This window comes from Mauremys mutica, chromosome 2, assembly GCF_020497125.1.
Source record: "Mauremys mutica isolate MM-2020 ecotype Southern chromosome 2, ASM2049712v1, whole genome shotgun sequence".
NCBI lineage: Eukaryota > Metazoa > Chordata > Testudines > Geoemydidae > Mauremys > Mauremys mutica.
In genome coordinates, this window is record NC_059073.1 from 76,984,004 (window position 1) to 77,001,633 (window position 17,630).

The window sequence follows — 17,630 nt, forward strand, 5'->3', positions numbered from 1 at the left end:
ACAATTATAATGCTGAGATTATGAAAGTGTAAAATGTATTAACCATGTCAAAACAAGTACAGTTGTGTAATTCCAGCTCACTGAAACATAAAATCTAAATAAGTCATAAATGGCAACAAGGAACATTACCTTAAAACATACCTCATCTTAAATATACTGCTGAACTGTCCTGAATGACAAGACACAAAAGCCCCACGAACTTGCTGTAATGAAGTTATAGCCAAAAGACAACTTTCTACTTACCCTTCAGTATGCACCATGATTTCCTATGCCACCTTAATAATTCCAATGAATCCAGAGTTGTTTTATATTTAAAGAAGTACTAATAAAGTCCTTAACGTAGACAGAGAAAAGCTGACAAAACAGAACTCTGTGAGAAGCTAGGCAGAGAGGGATGAATTTAATCCTGGCTCAACATGCTGTGTATTCTGCGTCTATCTTTAACTTGTAAATGATTTGGTTTCACATTCCACTGAAGTCCCGCTGGCAGATGCCTTTGCGAAGCTTACCAATCACAGGCACTCTGGTACACTCCCTTTCTCTCTTCCCCTGCCACTCCACCCCCATACTCACCCCCACCATTTTTCTACTTCCTCTGAGATATCTAATACAGATCATTCAGCTGTCTTTTACCTGTCTTCTGCAGGATGCAAGGAGATGCTTTCACCGATTGTTATAGACAGACACAGAAAACAAAGCCTTCTGTTCTCATTGTCTCCCTCCACACAAACACACTCGTTTGCACCCAGGAATTAACTGACTTCCAAACTTGGCTGCCCAGGGAAGGAATGTTCTGTGAGTGACATTCCTGAGAGCCTGCAGCAACAGAGCTCAGCAGCTATTCTGTTTCTCAGAACACTAAACCTGCAAAATTACTACACTGTCGTCTGTATGCAGGTTTTTCAAAGGTATCTATTTAAATAAAACAACCCCCTCTTTTACAAACTACAAGAAGCATTATTTACAGAAATCAATTTGCAGTTTTAATCACATTATCCATTGAACATAGTGTTTCACAGTTAAGAAACTAACTTAGCTTGTATAGATAAACTAAAAAAATCCAAGCCTTCCTTTGAAACCTGTTTTAAAAATACATGGGATTTGGAAAACATGCTGTCGCGGCACATCAAAACTAAAATGGCAAACTGTCAATGTCTGCCTATGTGCAGTGGAGAGGTTGCTGATAGTACTGCTTGTGCCAGGTCTAATATTAGTCAAAGGCAATGCCTTTGAGTTTGAATCCTGGAATCACTGATTTTATATCTATATGAAATAAGATCACAAGTCAGCATTGTCTACGGATGGTTACTAATGCAGGCAGTTCCAGAGAGAGGGAAGGAGGAGCTCTCTGTGCTGTTTCGCATAGCTGTCATATCAGGCTTTGGTAGGGGATCATATTTGGAAGCTTACAGCAGCCCTGCCTGTGTAGAGAGATCTGTATGGAGGGACAGTGTGTAAAAAACAAGAAGATCATCTTACCAGATATCAAACACAAAACATCTAGGAAATACCCCTTAGTAAATTTTTATCTGCCTACGGATAAATTACTACCACAAATTGCATATTTGTCCAGAAGCCAGCACACTAATACTACATATGAAATATACAGACTGTTGATTAATGATAGCCTGCAAGGTGACAACCCAGAAAGTCAATAATAATAGCAGATAATAGCAATAATCAGCAGTCATGTGTGCTGATACAAACCTTTAATATTACCCATTTGAAGCAACACATTTTTAATTTGTAAATATGCATTCAGTTAGATACTGGTTGCAAACATGAGTTTCTTATCTCAAACATCACACTAACTGAGAATTCAACAAGCCACAAGATCCTGTGTAAAGCATTTGAATTACTGAACATTTTCAGATGTATCTTGGAAAGTGTCAGTTTGTAGTCAAGCCAATTTGCACGCAATGATAACATAGCACAGGTTTGTATTTTACAGAGTCTTAGGCCTTTGTCTGATCTACAAAATAGAACTGCTGCTGACAACAGATGCTAACCCAGTTTTCAGGTGAACCGGTGTTGGATACAGGCCAAGTTCAATTGTAGACAAGTGTAGACAAACTGCTCAGCACCACTTCAGCTGCAAACAACTGTTGTCAGCAATGGCTCTATTTAGTAGTACAAACAAGGCCCCAAATATTTCAGAACATTGGGGCTGAGAGACTGAACTGTCTGAGTAAGAAAAATTACCATGTATTTGCAATAATTCATGCTAACAAAGAAAACAGCTCAGGTTTTTGCAAGTGAGTCTGTAACATCGACAGACCTCAGTGGTCGGGATCGAAACTGGGACCTCTGCAGCTAAATGCATGAGCCTCTGCTGTATGAGCTAAAAGCCATTTAAGCCATGAGCTAAAAGCTGTAGCAAACTCATTAATCTCTAAGTGGTCTCAGTGCCACTAGAGGGGACAGAATACCACATCCAGGAGGTGTGTGGGTTACAAATCTATCCTGGAAAGTGCCCATAGTTCCACAGAATATCACTCTGGTAATAAACATCACCATTTTGTTGCCGCATATATCCAAGACTGCTAGTCAATAGAGATTCTTGATCCGCTGACAACAGACATTTCTCCTGACAAGACCTAAAGGGCAGTCATCTTAGTAATGGGGGTGTGTGCATTTGTAGGGAATGCAGTACACTTGCACTGTCTCCTGTGAGCTAATAACCATTACCGCAGCTGTCAGTCCTTATTGTTGAAAATGTGCAAATCTTGTACTACTCTTCTGCCCTGCTCTTCTGTAAGAAATTGGGGGAGATAAGATTTGATAAAAACAAAGGACTGCATAGCCATTTCCACTTTAAGTCCCACATATACTAAACTAGCAGCTCCTCACAAATTAGAGTCTGCTACAGTTTATTTGTGTTCCATTACTCTGGAAGAACTGGCAGTAATATACAAATATCAAAGGCTGTACTAGCTGACAAGACTCCTCAAGAGTCAAACAAGCTGTTTCAAATCCCCAACCTTTGCTACCTTTAGCAAACATTGCCTTAAACAAGTTCATTGCACATCTGTGAACACAGAGCTTTAAAAACACCAGCAAATGAAAAGCATGCCATGGACTTGCAGAATTGCAGAAGTCGTTTAACATCTCTTTGTCTTAGTTCCCCAAAATTGTGACTTGTGAATAAAGTTTACTTACCTTGTAGCAGGGTGCAAGGCTTAGAATTGCAAAGCATTATCGCACATCAATGCTCATTATGCTACTGGAATTGACAGATATATATTAGAATATATGCTGATACCAAGTTTCTTTTAATAGGAAAAACAAGCATAGACATGTCACAGTCTCTTCTGTGCCTGGGGACAGTATGGCTGTTGTACCACCCCTAATTTAGGCCCCTGCCTAATTGGCACAATCTGTCCCTTTGTGTTCAGCTATTTACAAAGTGCACAAAATTCATTCCTTGTCTTCTCTTGTTTTCCAATGTCTTGAATTTATTTGTCTCGACAATCTTAGATTTTGAGCTCACTGGAACAAGGAATGCGAATTGCCCTATGGGCCATATCCTGCAAAAATCTTACTCACAAGAGTAGTCTTTGCTCTTACAAGTAGTCCCATTAACCTCAATTGGATGACTTGAGTGAGGATTGCTTATAAGATTCAGAGATTCCAAGGCCAGAAGGGACCATTGCAATCGTCTATTCTGACCTCATGTATAACACAGACCAGCGAACTTCCTCAAAATAATTCCTAGAGCATATTTTATAGAAAAACTGTCACTCTTGATTTCAAAGTTGCCAGTGATAGAGAATCCACCACAACCCTTGGAATTCTTCCAATTATTAATTATCCTCACTGTTAAAAATGTGTTGCCTTATTTCCAGTCTGATTTGTCTAGCTTTAACTTCTAGACACTGGATTCAGTTATAAAATCGGGACTGTTCTGATATCGAGCAGTTTGTCCAGCATCCCGACTGTACCATTTGTCTCGATATTTTGTTTCAGGTGCTTTTTTTTTTTCTCGTTGCTTAGGCGGCGGGAGTGCCTTTTCAATTGTTACACTCACCCGTCTGGGTCTTTGGCGGCACTTCGGCGGAGGTCCTTCAGTCGCTGATGGTCTTCGACAGCGGATAGTTCTTTCTTTGGCGGCAAGGTTTATTACCTGCCACCAAAATGCCGCCGAAGACTGTCAGCGACTGAAGGACCCTCCGCCGAAGTGCCGCCGAAGACCCGGACGGTGAGTGTAACAATTGAAAAGGCGCTCCCCCTGCGGCGGTCCCAATATTTTAGAATTCTCATCTGGTCACCGTAGTTATACCTTTCTCTGCTAGAATGAAGAGCCCGTTATCAAATACTTGTTCCTCATCTAGGTAGTTATATACTGTAATCAAGTCATCCCTTAATCTTCTCTTTGTTAAACTAAATAGGATGATCAGAGGAATGGAAAACCTACCTTATGAGAAGAGACTCAGGGAGCCTGGCTTGTTTAGCTACCCAAATAAAGGCTGAGGGGAGATATGATTGCGTTATTTCAGTTAAGTGCCAATGTTGACACAAGAACAAATAGATATAAACTGGCCATCAATCTCTTTAGGCTTGAAATTAGATGAAGATTTCTAAGCATCAGAGTGAAGTTCTGGAACAGTCTTTCAAGGAGAGAACAGCGGTGGCAAAAAAACCTACTGGCTTCAAGACTGAACTTGATAAGTTTATGGAGGGAATGGAATGATGAGACTGCCTACAATGGTATGTGTCCCATCTGCGACTGGTTATAGCAAAATTCCCCAGTGGCCAGAGATGGGGCACTGGATGAGGAGGGCTCTGAGTTACTACAGAGAATTCTTTCCCAGGTATCTGCCTGGTAGGTCTTGCCCACATGCTCAGGGTCTAACTGATGGTCATATTTGGCAGAGTAAATGGTGCATTCTTTGTAACTTGAAGTCTTTAAATCATGATTTGAGGACTTCAGTAACTCAGGCAGAGATTAGGGGTCTACTACAGGAGTGGGTGAGTGAGGTTCTTTGGCCTGCCATGTGCAGGAGATCAGACTAGATGATCATGATGATCCCTTCTGGCCTTAAAGTCTATGAATCTATGAGATTGAGCTCTTAGAATCTACATTATAAGGCATATTTTCTAATCCTTTAATCATTCTTATGGCTCTTCTCTGAATCCTCTGCAACTTAACTTCATTCTTGAATTGTAGACACCAGAACTGTTACACAGTATTCAAGCAGTGGTAATTAATACAGAGGTAAGATAACCTCTCTGTTCCTACTCAAGATTCCCTGTTTATGCATCCCAGGATCGCATTGGCTCTTTTGGCCACAGCATCACACTGGGAGCTCATGTTCAGCTCATTATTCGCCACAACACCCAAATCTTTTTCAGAATCACAGCTTCGCAAGATATAGTCTCCCATCCTGTAAGTGGCCTACATTCTTTATTCTTTAGATGTATACATTTACATTCAGCCATATTAAAACACATATTGTTTGCTTATGCCCACTTACCAAGCAATCCAGATCATTCTGTATCAGTGACCTGTCCTGTTCCTTCCTTACCACTCAATTTTTGTGTCATCTGCAAACTTCAGTGATGATTTTATGTTTTCTTCCAGGGCATTGATAAAAGTATTCAATAGAGTTGGACCAAGAACCAATCACTAGAAACACACCCGCTCGACGATGATTCCCTATTTACAATCACATTCTGAGACCTATTAGTTAGCCATAAGAACATAAGAAAGGCCGTACCGGGTCAGACCAAAGGTCCATCTAGCCCAGTATCTGTCTACCGACAGTGGCCAATGCCAGGTGCCCCAGAGAGAGTGAACCTAACAGGCAATGATCAAGTGATCTCTCTCCTGCCATCCATCTCCATCCTCTGACGAACAGAGGCTAGGGACACCATTCTTACCCATTCTGGCTAATAGCCATTTATGGACTTAGCCACCATGAATTTATCCAGTCCCCTTTTAAACATTGTTATAGTCCTAGCCTTCACAACCTCCTCAGGTAAGGAGTTCCACAAGTTGACTGTGCGCTGCATGAAGAAGAACTTCCTTTTATTTGTTTTAAACCTGCTGCCTATTAATTTCATTTGGTGACCCCTAGTTCTTGTATTATGGGAATAAGTAAATAACTTTTCCTTATCCACTTTCTCAACATCACTCATGATTTTATATTCCTCTATCATGTCCCCCCTTAGTCTTCTCTTTTCCAAGCTGAAGAGTCCTAGCCTCTTTAATTGTTCCTCGTATGGGACCCTCTCTAAACCCCTAATCATTTTAGTTGCCCTTTTCTGAACCTTTTCTAGTGCTAGAATATCTTTTTTGAGGTGAGGAGACCACATCTGTACACAGTATTCGAGATGTGGGTGTACCATGGATTTATATAAGGGCAATAATATATTCTTAGTCTTATTCTCTATCCCCTTTTTAATGATACCTAACATCCTGTTTGCTTTTTTGACCGCCTCTGCACACTGCGTGGACATCTTCAGAGAACTATCCACAATGACGCCAAGATCTTTTTCCTGACTCGTTGTAGATAAATTAGCCCCCATCATGTTGTATGTATAGTTGTGGTTATTTTTTCCAATGTGCATTACTTTACATTTATCCACATTAAATTTCATTTGCCATTTTGTTACCCAATCACTTAGTTTTGTGAGATCTTTTTGAAGTTCTTCACAATCTGCTTTGGTCTTAACTATCTTGAGAAATTTAGTATCATCTGCAAACTTGGCCACCTCACTGTTTACCTCTTTCTCCAGATCATTTATGAATAAATTGAATAGGATTGGTCCTAGGACTGACCCTTGGGGAACACCACTAGTTACCCCTCTCCATTCTGAGAATTTACCATTAATTCCTACCCTTTGTTCCCTGTCCTTTAACCAGTTCTCAGTCCATGAAAGGACCTTCCCTTTTATCCCTTGACAGCTTAATTTACGTAGGAGCCTTTGGTGAGGGACCTTGTCAAAGGCTTTCTGGAAATCCAAGTACACTATGTCCACCGGATCCCCCTTGTCCACATGTTTGTTGACCCCTTCAAAGAACTCTAATAGATTAGTAAGACACGATTTCCCTTTACAGAAACCATGTTGACTATTGCTCAAGAGTTTATGTTTTTCTATGTGTCTGACAATTTTATTCTTTACTATTTTTTCAACTAATTTGCCCGGTACCGACGTTAGACTTACCGGTCTGTAATTGCCGGGATCACCCCTAGAGCCCTTTTTAAATATTGGCGTTACATTAGCTAACTTCCAGTCATTTTAATAATCTAATGTGTGCCATGTTAATTTTATATTGTTCTAATTTTTTAATCAAAATGTTGTGTGGTATCAAGTCAAATGCCTTAGAGAAGTCTATTAATATCAACACTATAATCTTTATCAAGCAAACTTGTAATCTCATAAAAAAATCAAGTTAGTTTGACAGGATATATTTTCCATAAACCTATGTTAATTGGCATTAATCGTATTACCCTCCTTCAATTCTTTATTAAACAAATCCCATATCAGCTGCTCCATTATCTTGGCCGGGACTGATGTCAGACTGACAGTACTATAATTACCCAGGTCACTCCATTTGCCCTTTTAAAATATTGGCACATTAGTGTTCTTCCAGACTTCTGGAACTTCCCCAGTGTTCCAAGACTTAGGCTCTGTCTACACTACCACTGTAAGTTGATCTACGCTAAGTCGACGTACCTTAGGTCGAGTCACCGTGGGGTCTACACTGCAGAGGGGGTCTATGGGAGAAACTCTCCCGTTGACTTACCTTACTCTTCTCGTCGGGGGTAGAGTACAGGGGTCGACTGGAGAGTGATCTGCTGTCGATTTGGTGGGTCTTCACTAGACCCTGCTAAATCGACTGCTGGTGGATCGATCTCAGAGCATCGATCCTGGCTGTAGTGTAGACCGCCCTTACTCAAAATTAACATTAATGGTCCAGTGAATGCCTCAACTAGCTCTTTTAAGAGTAAGTTGTGAGTAGGAGCCTTCCACCATGTGATCCAAACATATCCCCTTCTGACTTTATTTATTCATGGTTACTTTAAATTATTCTAGACAAGCTCCTCCACAATCCACTCCGAGGCTCAGAGTTCCTCCCCAAGGACTACTCAGCCACTCTGACCTCTTTAATATCCAGGTGGGACATTGACCCATCTTCACCAGTGAGTCAATTTTACTGTGGGAGCATCTCCTGCCAGCCTATTAAACAGTTTTGCAGGGTCATATCCTATATTTATACAGTGTATTTTGCTATCCAAGTTATATTATTATTAATAATAATACATGTTAATAACCAGATGGGTCGAAGTACTTGACAATATACTTTATGGAGCAATCATGCATTGACAGGGCTTGGACTGGATTTTTTCATTTCCAATTTCTATGATTCTGTGAATGGATTCAATCATGGTGGCATAAATTTAAGATGCCCAAGGTCATAAATGTAACCTGCCCAGAATGAATCATATTTTCAGGTCACTAATTTTATTGAAGTGAAAAATATGAATAAATGGCTTATTTTCAAGCAATTCTACCCTTCTTATATATTTCCCAAACATTGGGCCACATGTTCAGCCCACACTAATCCCATTCGCACTTCTCCAGCAGTTCAAAGAGGATGTAAAGCTGCCTTATGGGAGCAGCTGATAATTCCCCTGATTTAAGGGAATCTCCAGGTAGCAGGCTTTAGGCCACCTGCTCACTATCTCTGTGTAGTGGCTATGTCAAGACAGTCTGAAATGGAGATGCATCTGTACGGAGTGTGCCCAGATCTTGCTGTGTTCTGGGCATATTAGGCCAGAATGGCCTGTAGGAGACCTTTCCAGCCAGTGTTAGACCAGCCCTGGGGCTGCCCTATCTTATGCTTGGACTGGCTCTACTCCTGGCTGCCTAGAAACAGGGAAGGTGGAAAGGCAGAGCAGCTGAAGATCAAGCCCTCTTTTTAAAACACAGATCTCATTTCCTCCCTTCATCGAATGGCTAACTCCATTTTCTAACTCCAAATTGCTTCTAAAGATGCAGCCCTTCTTGATTAACAATATTAAGTTTTTCCAGTTTATGTAAAGAGACCCTGTTATGCACCAGAATCATACAAATGTTGCAAGATTACAATGCAGCATGCATGAGCCATCAGACTATGGGGCTAAATCAAGGTCCTCAGCAGGCTAACAACCAAATGCTCAAGGACAAAACACACTCTTAGTTATACCAAGCAAGTATTTTTCCAGCTAATTAGGAGCCATGAAGGGAACAGCTTTCTGTCTTAGAGTGACAAAGAGGAGGATTAGTATTATAGAGCTATTTGTCAAATACATATCAAATGCAGCTTTAAAAAAATCTATTAGTAAAATACAGCATTTATTATATATATAAAAAAATCTGTTACCCAGCTTTTTAAAAGATACTATTATTCTCGCCACAACTTTCAACAAGCAAACTAACAAAAATGGAAAAAGCACACACAGTAGTTCCTAGCACCTTTTCTGCCAACCCAAGGGATGCTGTTGACACAGTAAGCACTTTCTTTTCTACAAGAGGCAAAGCATATCAAATCTGCATGAGGCCATGATAACTCTGCTCACTACTGACCCAGCAACAAAATATAAAGCATAAAGAAGAAACCAGGAGCTACTGAAAGACCATGAGAACATACCTTGTACTTTGCAAAATCAAACCATTATTTACCAGAGACAGCTGTATACTCCATTTGTTTGAAACTCACTTACTACATTTTGATACATTTTTATATCAAGGCAAGATTTCCCCATACATGCAATAAGAGCAGCACTGTTCCAAAGGAGTTAGTCTTTAGAAACTAAGTATCAATGTTTCCCTGACAGAACTACTAGAGAACTCCTGCTTCAGTTACACCTGCTCCAAACACCAATGAGGCAGGAGTGGATTTTCCATGAAACAATCTGTGCAGTGGCACAGGGCCCCCAACAACAGGGAGGCCCCCAAAATGCAGGACAAATATCTGACAACCGCCCCCAAGTCCCAGCTGGCGGCGCAGCAGGGCTTAGGTAGGCAGGATGCCTGCATGCCGTGGCCAGTTGCCCCACACCGATCCCAGAAGTTGCTGGCTGCTGGCACGTCTCAGCAGATCCCTGGTGGGTGGGAGGCGGCTCCGTGCACAGAGACCCGCTGCCCTCCTCCCCCACAGGGGGCACGCATGGATGTGCCAGCAGCAGGGCTAAGGCGGCTCCCTGCCTGCTCTGCCTCCCTCTCTCCGTGCTGCTTCACTCCTGGAAGTGGCCGGCATGTCCCTGTGCGCTGCCCCCGCCCCGAGTGCCAACTTTGCAGCTCCCATTGGCCGTGAACTGCAGCCAATGGGAGATGTGGGGGCAGTGCCTGCGGGCAGCGGCACATGGAGACCCCCCTGATCCCTCCCCTGCCTAGGAACCGCTGCCTGAGGGGGGGGGGGTGCCGGTTGCTTTGGGAGACGCACCACCCCTCTGCCCATCTCCTGCACCCCAACCGCCTGCCTGAGCCCAGAGCCTGAACCCCGCACCCAAACTTCCTCCCAGAGCCTGCACCCCGCACCCTCGCTCACACCCCAACTCCCTGCCCCAGCCCAGAGCCTGCAAGCAAACTTCCTCCCAGAGACCACCCCACACCTCCTCCTGCACCCCAACCCTCTGCCCCAATCAAGGTACCTCACTTTATTTTCATTTACTTCCCATGACTTACAATATAGGAGGAGGATGAAGAAAAAAAGAATGAAAACGGGGGGGGAGGGGTAAGAGAGAATGTTCTTTTTCTTGGCTGGGTCCCAAGGGGGAGGCCCCAAAAATGAAGCTGCGCACAGGGCCCCACTAACTCTAAACATGCCACTGAAATGAGGAGAAAATTGTATTTGGAAATTGACCACATTGATAGGCAAACCCAAGATCTAGTGTCTCTAAAATACAATAAAATTGCAAACACAGTGGTTTGTGGTAGGTGAATTTTTGATTTAATAAAGAAATAAGTGGTCTATAGAAAATAAATCATTAGCATGGTGTAGCAGGGTGCTGCTGCAAGGGCACCTAATTAGCCCCTGCTCAGCCAGCTCCAATCAGGGGAAATAGATTGGGGCTGGGGAGAAGTCTGGTGCCTGGCCTCTGGAACTGGCTGCACCTGTGGGCCTGCTGGTTGAAGAGCCATAAAGGCTGGCTGGCAGCCAGAGCAAGGGGGGAATGGCCAGGGAAAGGGCAGTCTCCAGGCTGGGAGAGACTCCCTGTAAAAGAGGAGATAGTAATACCTGTAAGGTTCTGTAAATAGTATCACTGGTGGTGGGAACTGTGTGTGAATAAAAGCCACGGGTGCTGCATCAAGAAAAGGCTCGCAGTGCTTTATTGAAACAGCAAAGAGCTCAGCAGGGGCGGGGGCCGAGGAAAGGACCCGGTTACACATGGGTACACAGAGTCCCATACCACTGAGCACTAAGTCTTTTCTGTGCTGGAGGGGCCTGTGGATAAATAACAAAAACATATCCTCAACCGCTGATTCCATGCCTCAAAAGGTTGAAAGTGGCAACTATAAAAAAGGCTATGAAAAAAGACAATTAAGAAGTTTCAATGCAGTGCTAAGTACAGCATATGACTCCTTTCAACTGAGCACGGCAGGAATCTTTGTTGCTCTAAAGGTTCCACTGCAACCAGGCATACATACAAAAGGTTGTGAAGACAGCATAAAGCAGCAGTTCTCAAACTGTGGGTCGGGACCCCAAAGTGGTTTGCGACCATGTTTTCATGGGGTCACCAAGGCTGGCATTATGCTTGCTGGGGGCTGGGGCCAAATTCCCGGCCCCACCGCCTGGGGCCAAAGCCAAAGCCCAAGCCCCACTGCCCGAGGCCAAAGCTGAAGTTTGAGGGGCTCAGACTTCAGCTTCATTCCTGGGTGGCAGTGCTCATGTTACAGGCTCCCCCACCTGCGATTGAAGCCCTTTGGCTTTGGCCCCCACACCTGGGGCAGTGGGGCTTGGGTGAGATAAGACTTCAGTCCCCCCTCCTGGGGTCATGTAGTATTTTTTGTTGTCAGAAGGAGTCACGGTGCAATGAAGTTTGAGAACACCTGGAATAAAGCGTCACACCACTAAAGGAGACACCACATTGCAATCCATGCCTGAGAGAGAGACTGAAAGGCCTGAGTAAGCATGAATCAAAGCGCTAGAACTAGCCCCATCAGAGATCAAGAGCAGAGTGAGAACTGCTTTGTCAAGCAAATAGTCCTCACTCATCCTTGAATCTAAAGCACAGTTGTCAATGAAGCTCTGTCTTCTGCACAGAAGAAAGACTCCCCGTATGTTCTATCACAGAAGAAGCAACAAATGCCATTTGTTTATTTTTGCCTGGACAGCTGACCAAAGGTCCTTAGTGGAAATCTGGCCAGAGTCATAGAATCATAGGACTGGAAGGGACCTTGATAGGTCATGTAGTCCAGTCCCCTGCATTTTTGGCAGGACTAAGTAGGAATGTATGCAGGTATGCAGGCAGGCAAATAAATACATTTACGTACACACAACTGTCCAGAATGGAAAGGGGAATATCCCGGAAGCAATTCAAATGTTCCAATTCCACTTGGTCTGTGGAAAAAACAAAACAAACAAAACAACCTCTCACTAATTCTCTAATATAAAATTTGATATTAACTTTATTCAACCTCCCAGTGGAAGAGCTTGGGAAAGAAGGGAAAACAATAAGCTTTTTTACTAGGGAAAAAAAAAGAAATCAGACCTTAAATGATGATTGGAAGTGTCAGGACACTGCTATTGGGGTATGGAACCTTTTAGCTATAGATCACCTGGCTGACTGTCATCTAGGTTCACTGTAATTTAATCACTACCAGCTGAACAGATCTATGTGATACAAATTGATATTCTCCATCCAGTTTTTAGTGGACAAGTACATCCGTCAAAACCTCCTCTCCTAGCTCTAGGGTGACCAGATAGCAAGTGTGAAAAATTGGGAAAGGGTGACCAGACATCCCGATAAAATAGCGACCATCCCGATATTTGGGTGGTTGTCCCGATATTTTGCTCCACCGGCAGTACACGGCATTTTTTTTTCCTCTGCCGGACACCCCTCCCCACCATGTGTCCCAATATTTTCTTCATCTCATCTGGTCACCCTAACAGGAGGTGGGGAGTAATAGGTGCCTATATAAGAAAAAGCCCCAAATATTGGGACTGTCCCTATAAAATTGGGACATCTGGTCACCCTTCCTAACTCCCACCCAGAAAAACAGACACAGATCACAAACTGGCACCCTTGCCTCTGATATGGGAGCAATGGATGGATGTTTTAGACTGAACTATTCTCTCTCCCCTAAAGGTCCAAGCCAAGGTTGAAGCAGATGGACTAAATAATCTGAAGGAAGCTTGCACTATTGCCAGGGGTGGCTCCAAGCACCAGCGCACCAAGTGCGTGCCTGGGGCAGCAAGCCGCGGGGGGCATGGGCGGCAGGTTATATATTTGTGTGGGGCCCGGGCCCCAGCAATATTCAGGGCTGGGCGCCCTGCTCCAGCAATAGTTGGAGCTGGGTCTCTTCCCGCCCCCCCCCCCCCCCGGTCCTGCCTGGATCGGCCCCGGCCACCGCAGGTCTCCCCCCGCCGCCGCGACCCTGCCTGGAGCAGGTCCCAGCCCCCGCCTGCCACCCCCCCTCCGCGTGTTCCCCCCCCTCCGCCGCGTTGTGTTGCGTCCCTGCCTGACAGAACGCAGCGCGCCTCTCCCCTGCCTGCTGCCCGGAGGGCTCCCAGCAGATTTGCTGTCTGCTGCCGCAGGGTCCTAGTGCCTGCCCTCCGCCAGTACTGGCAAGGCAGGCTGCCCTTACCCTGAGCCTCTCCAACCCCAAACCCTCAGCCCCAGCCAGAGCCCTCATTCCCCCCGCACCCTAATCCTCAGCCCCAGCCCTGAGCACCCCCACATCATGAACCCCTCATCCCCCTGCACCCTAATCCGCAGCCCAGGATCTGCACCCCAGACCTCCCCAGCCGAGCCCCCTCCCAGAGCCTTAGGCAGGTGGGGGCGGAGTTGGGGGGGGCGGAGTTGGGGGCGGGTTCTGGGCCCCACCAAAATTTTTACAAACTTGCCACCCATGGCGGGGGGTGCCCTGCCGGTCACCGTGAGGGCGGCAGTCAGGCTGCCTTCAGTGGTATGCCTGCGGGAGATCCACCGGTCCCACGGCTTTGGCGGCAATTCGGTGGTGGGTACGCCAAAGGCACGGGACCAGCGGACCTCCCACAGGCATGCCGCTGAAAGCCGCCTGACTGCTGTACTTGGGGTGGCAAAATACATAGAGCTGCCCCTGACTATTGCTCCCTCTGCTGTACAAGTTCTGTGTATAAATCCCAAATGTCAGTATTTGGGACTCTCTGAAACCTTTCATAATCACAGGACAGACAGACACAGACAGATCTGAACAGAGGATAAAGAAAATCAGGACTGATGAAAAAAATGAGATGATGCTTAACAGATTTTTATGTTTAAAGCTTTGACTCTTTCTCTCTACCTCCAGGCAGGGAGCTAACTCCACAATCCTAGAGTGGTGGAAGGCATGTAGCAGAAAATGCCTTTTCTTGAGCTTGAACTCCTCTCTTTACAATAGGTGTCTTATTATAGATAATGATCTCATCTTAAGATAAAGATGGATGTCATGATTAGCTGCACTGCTCACTCTGTGAAGAAATTCACTTGAAGCTGGCCAAGCATAGTTGCTGATAGCTGTAGAATTACAAGTTATATAATATAGTCAGTAAAGGCTTCACATCCTGTGGTTCATTGCAGGCACCAAAAGGAAAAAAACATGAGTCACACGAATGCCACATTGGATTTAAAAAATTAAGTTTAAACAAAAAAGGGGAAAGGAAAAAATAATTTAGTTGATATTTTGGAAATTAACAGTCTGATTTACAGAGAGGATGATATTTTAACCCATAACAACCTGAATGTGTTCAGTCAATAAACCTATTGTACACAATATTTTTGAAGGTACAGAAACTGTGATGTTAGATACTAGCCATAATCCACATCAGCAATTGCTGTACAAGATTTCCTATGAATCCATTGGAGATCTTGAACTTTAAAAAGATATATTTAGCCTCCATATTAATTCTCAGCTGATCTCTAGAGTAATCTTTCAGTTATATCAAACTTCCACATTTGATCTGCTGACTTTTTAATAATTCAAGCTAGATTTGAGAATTTTTCAAAAACAGAAATCATCTTTTTAGCAAGTTTTGTGAGAAGGTGCAAAGTAACCCAAATGGGAAGGAATAAATATATGAAATACTTTTATTTATCATGCAATAGTTATAGGAAGAGCATGAGGTCATGAAAGGGATGATGAAGGTTGGAGTGGAATGCACCAATTCAAATTTGTTTGCCTCGAAAGAATCATCATACACACATTTCACACTTTCAGTGAAATTATAAATACTCTATACAAGAAAACCCTCAAAACTACTATTAGTACCATGCTGAGACTGAGTAATAAATCACTGAAGTGTGGAAATGCAATGTTACAATTAAATGTTCAGCTGTATTCCCTTATTTGTATGCCTTAAATTATCATCTCTTTTTTACATTATCAAATTATTTATCAGTTAACAAAATACAAAAAGATTGGCATTTCCTATAGCACCTTCATAAACTGAATTATACCACATTATTTATAGTCATCAGGCTTGGCTTGATTAAATATCCATGAGATCTACAAAACAAGGCAAGTTTGAAGAAAACTGGTTCAGTAGTTTGTGAATATTTAGCATGAGATTTTCAAAAATGCTCAGCATTGGCCTAACTCTGCTCCCAGTTAAGTCAATTTAAATTCTGTTAACTTCAATGGTAGCAGGATTAGGCCAATGCTGAGAGCTGTTTAAAATTTCACTTTTAAAGCAGTTGCCCCCAATAGGAGAATGGGGAGATCTTCATGTGGAAGGTAACCTGTGTGTGAAGATCTGGGGTAGGCTGCAGGTGGAGATAATCCAGTTCAATGGAGTTACTCCAGATTTACATGAGTGCAAATAAGTGCAGAGTTTGGTTTCAGTCTGAGCACACTGGGCCCAATTCAGGTTGTCCAGATTTACTTGAACTAGCACTGTCAAGAACCAGTCGGATCTAGTTTCACTGTTGAAGCTCGATGAAGTACAAAAAAGTAGTTAATAGGATGGATGGTGAAAAGTTACATTTGATAAATTCTTCTATTGTTAATAATCTGAGGTAACACTATTAGCCCAGGTTAGGACTTTCAAAAAAATATATGATCTTATCTTAATGGTGTCTCCGTAAAGAAACACCATTATAAAACCCACACATAAACAGCACTCATACACAACAGGCCCAGTTTTACTCAGATGGCAGGAAACTATCCTGAATGAACATGCTCCTGTATTACAGCACTTCATCATGTGCTTCCTAAATCAGTAGTGTTTTTATCCCAAATGAAAGAATTATTTTTTTTTCTCAGCTTTGAATACTGTACAGTCAATCTAAGAGCCCTAGAAACTACAATGTAAACTATTATTTATGGTTGTTCTACAGAAGCCTGGCCCCAGGACTTTGTGATTGAACACTGAATAACTTGGGGAATTGAAATTAAAGGCAGCTGGGATAGATTTATTAAAGGCATGCTTTCCCAAACATACAGTAGTCAGTTAATATATCCACAGGCACTGTGATGGTGAGGATACTGTAAGGCCTTTTCTCCAGGACATCATTGTATTTCACTTTTCCGGTTATCTGTATTTTTTTTTAAAAAGAAGAGGTGACATGACAATATTGATAGGAATTCAGGTTCCTCGAGGCATGTCATGCAATCCAGGAGACAGCTTTTCAAACCATACATGTCATGCAGATATTGGTTCTCAAAGTAAATAAAATATGAGCTTCAGTTTAAGAATACAAAGGGAATTGCTTTTCTAACACTGCTCAGGGTTGTCCCTGGGTTTAAATATGTGTGCACAAAGGGGTGGAACCTAAGAAACCTTCTGCCTATTGCCCCTTCTTCCCTTTCTGTTTGTTCCTTTCTTGCCCTTTTACAAAGGGATATTCCCTTCATGTGCCCCAGGGAAGTACATTTTTCTCCCAGAAGGATGGGAAGGAAAAGAGTCCATGGAGCCAGCCCCCCCTCTATATCACACTACAGTGCTAGCTGTCATGGTGACCCATTGGTCTCAAACCCAGGTCCACAGGAGCAGCCATGCTTCAACCCTCCACTTGGCAACCTGCTGCCAACTGCTCACCCAGGACCCATGAAGGCCAGCCCCAGGCTGAGGCTTCACCCTGAGATACTACTGGCAGAGTCACAGAGCAACCGGTTGGCCTTCTGGCCCTATTTAAGCCAGGAACAAGAAGCTGTCTGAACAAGTGGGATCCATCATGCTCAGGACTGTGTACCTCGTGCCTCCTTTTCCCCATGCTTGACTTCCCAGTGTCCTGACCTGGCTTGACTCCTGACCTCTGACTTGTGTTTCTGATCTCCAGGTTGGCTCCTGATTCTGATCTCCTGGTATCCTGACCAAGCTGACTCTTGACTCCTGCCTGTGGACTCTGGCTCTGACCACTTGTAACCGGGTCGGACTCATCCCCGCAGCACCTCCTGCTGGTGACTCCGGGAATTAGCTCTATTCCAGCTCTGGAGCGCCCTCTGCAGGCCAGTGATCCGCC

At 43.7% G+C, this 17,630-nt stretch overlaps 1 protein-coding gene across 12 annotated transcripts in view; it reads right to left on the bottom strand.

The window, feature by feature from the left end:
- Positions 1-17,630, bottom strand: part of DTNA (dystrobrevin alpha) — a 299,292-nt gene that overhangs the window by 234,049 nt on the left and 47,613 nt on the right. The window contains exon 1 of one of the 12 annotated variants that reach the window (XM_045004593.1): positions 244-427. The exons of the other annotated variants lie outside the window; for them this stretch is intronic. Coding sequence (XP_044860528.1) covers positions 244-260 — 17 coding nt within the window. The 5' untranslated portion in view covers positions 261-427. Of the gene's footprint in view, positions 1-243; positions 428-17,630 lie in introns of those variants that run through there. 12 annotated transcript variants of the gene reach the window in all.